The sequence below is a fragment of the Oreochromis niloticus genome, linkage group LG7 (genome assembly GCF_001858045.2).
Source record: "Oreochromis niloticus isolate F11D_XX linkage group LG7, O_niloticus_UMD_NMBU, whole genome shotgun sequence".
NCBI classification, from domain to species: domain Eukaryota; kingdom Metazoa; phylum Chordata; class Actinopteri; order Cichliformes; family Cichlidae; genus Oreochromis; species Oreochromis niloticus.
The window spans coordinates 64,232,990-64,241,256 of NC_031972.2; the positions used below are offsets into that span (position 1 = coordinate 64,232,990).

The 8,267-nt window shown below is 41.5% G+C and overlaps 1 protein-coding gene across 1 annotated transcript; it reads left to right on the top strand.

The window, feature by feature from the left end:
- Window positions 1-1,318: 1,318 nt before the first annotated feature.
- On the top strand, window positions 1,319-7,614 carry LOC100707993 (protein-glutamine gamma-glutamyltransferase 2). Its single transcript, XM_005471172.4, has 15 exons — window positions 1,319-1,436; window positions 1,607-1,777; window positions 2,135-2,365; window positions 2,660-2,778; window positions 3,405-3,533; window positions 3,701-3,878; window positions 4,060-4,201; window positions 4,295-4,398; window positions 4,533-4,675; window positions 4,798-4,897; window positions 5,105-5,250; window positions 5,328-5,457; window positions 5,567-5,727; window positions 6,393-6,529; window positions 6,987-7,614. The coding sequence occupies exons 1-15, from the start codon at window positions 1,421-1,423 to the stop codon at window positions 7,168-7,170; spliced, it is 2,091 nt and encodes a 696-aa protein (XP_005471229.2). The 5' UTR covers window positions 1,319-1,420; the 3' UTR covers window positions 7,171-7,614.
- The last annotated feature ends 653 nt before the right edge of the window (window positions 7,615-8,267 follow it).

Genomic DNA, 8,267 nt, shown 5'->3' on the forward strand with positions numbered 1-8,267 from the left:
AGTTGCTCCAAGAAGAAATTGTAAAAATAGTAACAGTAACAGACTTACACATTAGACTTACACATTAGTCATTACAAAAATTTATTTGAAATAATATTAAGATGCTCAAACAGAAAAACATTAAACATAAATATATAAAATATAACTATTTACAGAGAGACAAGAATAAAAAGGACCCAGCTTAAAGTGGAAGAGCCTCAGGGGAGAAGGAGGAGAAAAATAAGAACATTGTCTCTGCCCTGGAGAGCCTGCTGCCTCATCAGAAAACTACTGATGGCTAGAATGAATGGCTTTGGCTGGACCTGGCCCTTTGAACTAGGTCAGAGCATCACGTCACCAGGCTCCTGATTGGTTGTCGCGGCGCGACATCCTTTACAGAATACCTTTTTGCTTTCTTCTGACCACTGTTCGTGCTGGGCCTTCATCTGGGTCAGAGGTTTCTCCAGGACCAGGCCAGACTGACTTTCTCTTTTCAGATATTTATCTATTGCTATTACGCGCTGCGTTGTCTCACTCACACCATGGCTATAATGTAATTTCTTCTCGTCTTCTTCTGCTTTACTGGCAGTTGGCAAGTACAGCAGGTAGTTGTACTGCCCTCTAGTGGAAGAGAATGTTATTGTTCTGCTCGCAACTCACACCGATCCCTTAGAGTACCAATCAGGTGGAACTAATAGCACCTGGTCATTTCTCACAGTGGTTGGGAAACGCTGACATATTTGGCTTCTTTCACTCCTCTTTCTAACCACTTTTTGGTTTGTGATCATCTTAGAATGAGTTCAGGACGATGAAGTTAGAAAAAAAATGATAAAAAAACAGGTTTATGCATGTTTCTGTTTTTTTGCACTTACATGTTCCTGAACCCACTTGATGATTTCCACTAAAGCGTCATATCTGCTTTAATCCAGTGTCACCAGTAGGCCAGAAGATTACAGCCAGTCATTATTGATTTAAAGCCTTGTCCTTTGCATAGAGAGATTTCTTGAGGTGCTCATAACTGAATGTCCTCTGAAGAGAACAATTTTTAATGTTAATGGGGCCATGTGGTCTTTCTACTGCTGAAATATTGAGAAACATAAATGTGACTCAACATAACCTCATATCTTACTAAGTCTTGCCCCATAACACACATCTTACATCAGAAAAATTGAGGACATGACCATCGGTTTTGGTTGTGTTTCCTCTTTCACTCTCTAAAATGTTTACTGATAACCAGTAACTTCCCTTTTCTCTGTTATATGCTAATGCAAAAGTGTTGCTTTATACATAAGGGTGTGGAAAAGTCACAAAGAGGTCAACTGAGTGTGTTTCAGAAGTGTGGTAGGACATCTCTATAAATACAGAACTGTGATGGATACCATGCAAGTTTGTGTCAAGACACGTAGAGCGACATATCGGTCATTAAAGACAAAGCAGGGCAATGGCAAACCGCAGCAGTAAGTCTCAACTTTTATGTTTCAGGTTTATGTCTGTATCTGTCTATTAAATATCCAAGAGACATTTTGACATGTGTCCCCACGTATGACTCAACCTATATAATTAAACCATAATAACACAGCTGTATTATAGACAGATTGCTGAACTTTGTCTCTGTTGTTCGTCTTAGGTTTGATTAGTGATGTGGATCTGAGAAGTCCTGAAAACAACTCGGCACACCACACCAGGGAGATCGATGGAAAGCGCTTGATTGTCCGTAGAGGTCAGCCCTTCTCCATCACTGTGCAGTCTAATGGTTCTTTGCCCCCCAAACACCACTTGGATCTAGTCCTGCACCTTGGTGAGTACAGTCTGACCAGCAAGGAGCTGTAAAGATATAAAAGATGAAACTTGATGCTCTTTTGAGGCAAATTTGGAAAGAAATTGTTGTTATTGATGGGTGTACACACAAAAATAGTCCTAAGAGCTGCTGCCCCTGAGACCCAGGCCTGGATCAGTGGACGACGATGGATGGATTTCAAACTGACCTGTGAATTTTATAAGAAGTTATACTATATAGTTATAGAGTTACACAACAACTTAGTTTTATATCTGTACTTACATAGTAAAGGAAGAAGAAGAAGGAATCAAATGCAAAAAATCTATATGTGCTGTTTTTTTGTGTTTCTGACCCAGAAAGCTTTGATTGTTTCATCAGGTAAGAGAGACGAGGTGGAGATCAAGGTTCAGAAGGAGCGTGGAGCTGGGGACAAGTGGTGGTTTAACCAGCAGGGAGCACAAGATGAAATGCTGCTGACTCTGCACAGTCCAGCTGATGCTATAATTGGCCGGTACAGTCTGGCTGTGCTGCTGATGTCACCGGACGGACGCATTTTAGAGAAAAAGGACAAAATGAGTTTCCACCTGCTCTATAACCCCTGGTGCAAAGGTAAAGTGTGTGCTCTCTGTGTCTCTGATTTCTTCACACAATGCAGATTTTGCTCTTTCTTATGCAGCTTTGGCCATTTTTATTTTTCAGCTAATTATTTAGACTTTTAGAGATCATGATAGTACGAGGACATATGAACTGAAAGCAAAACAGTAAACAAAGGATCAGAGACACACGTAGCAGCTCAAGTTTGTGTATTGCGTTTATGAAACAGCTGAACAATGCCAGTCTAAAAATATGTGACAGCATCATCCAAACGCTGCAACACTGTCGTGGTCTTTATGCGTTTACCAGATGATGTGGTGTACCTGCCCGACGAGACGCAGCTTCAGGAGTACATCATGAACGAAGACGGAATAATCTACATGGGGACCTGGGAATACATCAAAAGCACTCACTGGAATTATGGACAGGTAACACACACAAACATTTAAAGTGTGACTGGGCTGAATACATCTGTGTCTGTCAGCCCAGTGGGGGCTGGTGTGAACTGTCACAGCAGTGTGGCAGAGACTCTCAGGCTTTGGCTGGATCAGAAAATCTGTCAGTTGGCTGGAGGAAAGATCTGGATGAGATGTGTCAGAATGTAACCAGACCACACAAACAAAGGCTCACCCATTCACAGCTAGCTGGGAGGGCAGAGAGGATGACTAACAGGCAGACTGTGGGTGTAACAGATGCACACATACAGTGGGGGAAATAATAATACTAAACTGTGGAGGGAGCTGAAGCTTCGAGTTGCCAAGGAGCAGCCAATGAACCTAAAGGAGTGCTTCTGTTAGGAGGGGTGGACCAAAATGCCCCCTGACACGTGTGGTTGTCAGAGAGAGTTTCTTCACCAAGTTCTATTTTTCTTGAGGATCAAAAGTCATCAGCAGGGAATCCAATAATTATTTCCCCTACTGCACACACTGGGCAGCCAATGGGAAACATTTCGTATTTAGAAAAATGTTCTTTAGGAAATCTCTCCTGAAAAGCCTTTTCTGTTTTTGGGCACTCTTCTATGGTCTCTCTCACTGGTGTTCTCCTTCTCCTGCAGTTTGAGGACTATGTGATGGACATCTGTTTTGAAGTCCTGAATAACTCCAACGATGCTCTGCGAAACTCACAGATGGACATTGAGCAGAGATTTGACCCCGTCTATGTCAGCAGGATCATCGCTGCAATGGTGAGAACCATTTCCGGCTTCCACTGAAAATAATGTTATGACCAACGGCTTGAAAACAGTGCAAGGAAAAACATTTGGTTTAGTTTATGTTAGCGCATGATGAACCTGATCTGCAGCCCATGAATGCCACAGTGGAGATCCTGAGTCTGATAGGTGAACTCCTGCAGGTGAACTCTAATGATGACAGAGGAGTGCTGACTGGGCGCTGGACTGAGCCGTACTCTGATGGAGTTGCACCGTACCAGTGGACCGGCAGCGTACCGATCCTCCGTCAGTGGAGCAAAGCTGGGGTCAGAGCAGTGAAATATGGCCAGTGCTGGGTGTTTGCTGCTGTTGCATGTACAGGTAACACAGACTTCCCTGCATTCAAGGATCGCTGAATCATTCCTTTAACAAACATCCCTTCTGTAGCAGTTGTCATTTAAACTGTTTCCATTGTTCCAAATCTTCAGCACAAACACATTCACAACATCGGATGTAGAAACGAATCATTTGTCTCAGTTGGAGGCGTGTGATCTTTTCACAGTGCTGCGCTGTCTGGGAATCCCAACACGCCTCATCACCAACTTCTCCTCAGCTCATGATGTCGATGGAAACCTCTCTATAGACTTCCTGTTGGATGAAAACCTGCAACCATTGGAGAGCAGAGGAGGGAGAGACAGCAGCTGGTAGGATCACAGGAACTCCTACAATCAGGAAAAATACATAAATATGGCATTATCTAAAGGAAGGTGATATGTTTTCCATCCTCGTGGTTTTAGGAATTTCCACTGCTGGGTGGAGTCTTGGATGAGGAGAGATGATCTCCCCAAAGGAAATGATGGCTGGCAGGTTTTAGATCCCACCCCTCAAGAACTCAGCAATGGTACTGTTCTCTTTTTGGCTTTTAAATGAACATCTCCTTATTCGTACTTAACTGGCAAGCCATGTGATCCCGAAGGCTAAAACATGTACATGCTGCACATCATCACTGTAAACGCCTCCTCCTTTGTGCTTCAGGGGTTTTCCGCTGTGGTCCGTGCCCTGTGACAGCCATCAAGGAGGGAAATCTGGGAGTGAAGTACGATGCTCCGTTTGTGTTTGCAGAGGTGAACGCTGACATCATCCACTGGATCGTTCAGAGAAATGGCCAACGGAGAAAAGTACGTGTTACCAGTTTGATCATTTACCCACTTTACAAGCATCTGTCTCTTGTGTTTTCACCCAGATAAACAGACAGAAACAAACTTTATTCCGATGGCCGCTGTGCCTGTGATTATTACAGATCAGAGTGGACCATGCCACTGTGGGTAGGAACATCAGCACCAAAAGTGTTTATGGGGACTTCAGAGATGATGTCACTCTGCACTACAAATATCCTGAAGGTTAGTTGGAAAGCAGATGTCAGTATGTCACACGTAACAATGCTATTAGAGCTTTAATATTCTGATTGCAAAATATCACGTTGCTATTGATTCACCTTAAAATGTAAAAAAACATAACACCACAGGAAGATCATATAACTGATGGATGCTCTGAAGCTGTAGCACTGTGGCATATTATGTGCTCATGGCGCAACCTCTTCTCCACAGGATCCAAGAAGGAGAGAGAAGTGTACGAGAAGGCGGGGCGTCGGGTGACAGATGTCCCCAGTGAGAGCTCAGAACCAGGACGACTGCAGCTGTCCATCAAGCATGCCAAGCCTGTGTTTGGGACAGACTTTGATGTGATTATTGAGGTATGGACTATTCACACTGCAGCTAAATGAGTGGATGAATTAAACCTGAATTCATGACACAGTCATTCTGTCAGTAGGTGAAGAATGAAGGAGACCAGGATGCTCATGTTCAGCTGACCATGCTGGCTATGGCTGTTACTTACAGCTCTCTTCATCGGGGGAACTGCCAGAGGCAGACCACCACTGTGATGGTGCCTGCTCACAAAGGTCAGCAGCCTAGATGAGCTTTGACATGTTACAAAGTAACATCTCAGCTGTTCTTGTAATTGTGTAAGAGCTGGATGCTGTTTGATGCTGTGTGTTTGTGTGTTATCAGCTCAGCAGGAAGTGCTGCGTCTGCGCTACGATGACTATGCCCAGTGTGTCTCAGACGATCATCTGATCAGGGTGAAAGCATTTGTAGAGGCTCCAGGCGAGAACGAGCCCCTCCTGACTGTGACTGACATCCCACTCAGCAGACCTGAAGTCTTCATACAGGTGGGAACACCTGTAGGGGTCACCTGGGTTATTATAGTTTTATATTTTCTAACTAGTTTTAACTTTTGGTTTTTAAGTCAGAGCTGGTTTATTTGTTCCAGTTTAGATTTTATTGTTTGAAAATCTTTCACTTTAGTTTTTACTAGTTTCAGTCTTTTCAGTTATTATTGTGTGGAGGGGACACGTCAGAGGACGATTCTGGAAAATCAGTATTCCAATGAAAACGCTTTGTGACTCACAGCCTTGTAGACAGTCAGTTTCAGTAACACGTCCATTTTAACCAAAGTGACAAATACTAAAACGACCTCAAGTCCACAAAATCATTTCACTAAGTTTTTCAAGAGTGTATTTTTTTATTTTTGTTTCTATTTTATTTAATTATTATTTTTTTTTTTTCACATCTGGTTTTAGTTTGACGTTTACTTAGACTGGACTATAATAACCTGGTGGGACACACAGATGTTTTTGCTGGTGATGTTTCTTTAGTGCCTAAAGAAGAAGAAATGTAAGCAGGAAGACTCGGCTATCTTCACAAAGAAAGAAATTTGGTTGAATTTAGACACATTTCAAATAATGTAACCAAACAACATGACATCCTGTGTTATTTGTGTTTGGTGATACTTTGTAGACGTTCTAGAACACAGAGCGGTCTCCTCTTTCTCCAGGTTCCTGGGAAGGCTTTTGTTTGTGAACAAGTAAAAGCTTCCATCTCCTTCACCAATCCGTTACCAGTTCCACTGAAAGGAGGTGTGTTCACTCTGGAGGGTGCAGGCCTACTCTCTTCCACTAAGATCCATGTTAGGTAAGTAATGGGTCTGCTGTTTAGAACAAAAGTTTAGACCACAAAGCAAAGCTTGCAGCGTGTATAAAGAATGAGGCATGGGTCCAACATTGGGAAAATGTGGAATAAATGAGTGCGTGGGTGGGCATTTTTATCTAGAGACTACAAGTATATACTTATAGAAGCCCTCTCAATCACTTAAAAGTATCAGTGTTTTACAATCTGCCTAGCGCAGTAGGGTCTCGCTGTGGTCATTTGGATTCCTCAGGATAATACGGTTTTTCTGGGGCTGGACAGAGTTGGGCCAAAGGCCAGTCCAGTCCTTGAACAGGGATTTTTCCATGTGTGAACCAGTAGCTTGATTCTAATAAACTGCCCTTGTAGGTTATTCCTGATGACTTTAATGTGGCACTGAGGCACAAATACAGCAGTCAGTAAAAAACAAAATAAAGAAGAACACATGCATCTTCTTTTCCAGTGGGGACATTTCTCCAGGACAGACGGTATCCATTGTGGTGTCCTTCTCACCCATGAGGACTGGGGTGAGGAAGCTGCTGGTGGACTTTGACTCTGACCGACTGAAAGATGTAAAGGGAGTCACCACTGTGGTCGTCCGCAAGAAGTACAGAAATATCTTCCCTGAAATTACTGAATGTTATTAAGTAACCTTTAAATAATCTGAGACAATGTGACGTGTCCTGTGAGCGGATGAGCAATCGAGCAATCAGCATGTATGTGCAATAAAACATGTTCCACATACATCAGCCTGTGAATGTCCACAAATACATCATGATAAAGCATTAGTTTGAAGCCACTATGTGTCAGGTATGAACATTTCTGACTTTGCATTATTATATTTTGCATTTTGTTTCGGTTTCACTGCGTTAGCGTCTCATTTCTTACCTTTGACTTTTGTTGTTTGGTTTTTCTGCTGAATTTTGGCACCTGGCCGACAGTTTAGAGGTGAAAACGGTTTCTAATTAAAGAAATTCTGTTTTTGTTTGTATTTTTTGTGTTTGTTTTTCACTGTTTGTAATCACAAAGTTCAAATGAATGCACTTTTATAATATTTGTGTTTTAGCCAATATATAAAAACATATACAGAAGTTTTTTCTCCTGGTTACTTTCATTAGTTTTTCATTACTTTCCCTTATAACAGTTGAACCTGTCTATACGTTTATAGCACATTTTGTAAATCAAGACCATTTCAAATATTTGACATAATCCATCATTTTTAAAACTTTAAAAAATGATGGATTATTTTAAATGTAAAATATCAAAGGAAAAAAGAAAAATAAAGAGGAGCTCACACTCTTAATATAAAAGATGATTAAAAATGTAAAGATAAAGTTTAGAGTAGTTATATCTAAATTTATAGAATCAGCAGCAGATTATTTTTTTTATTTATTTATAACGCACTTTACATCCAACAATGTTGACCAAAGTGCTACAAATATAAAACAAAGAGAAAACAGTTTAAATTACATATAGAATATCTTAAAATTAAAAATAATATAATTAGTAAGAAACATATTAAGAGACATCAACAAGTCCTGCCGTGCTGAAAGCCAAGGTAAATAAATATGTTTTAAGACGTGATTTAAAAACAGATAAGGAAGGTGCCTGTCTAACATGTAAAGGCAACTCATTCCACAATTTTGGTGCTGCCACAGCAAACACCCGATCCCCTCTGAGCTTATGATTAGTCCTGGGCACACTCAGGAGGAGCTGGTCTGCTGACCTGGGGGACCGGTGTTCC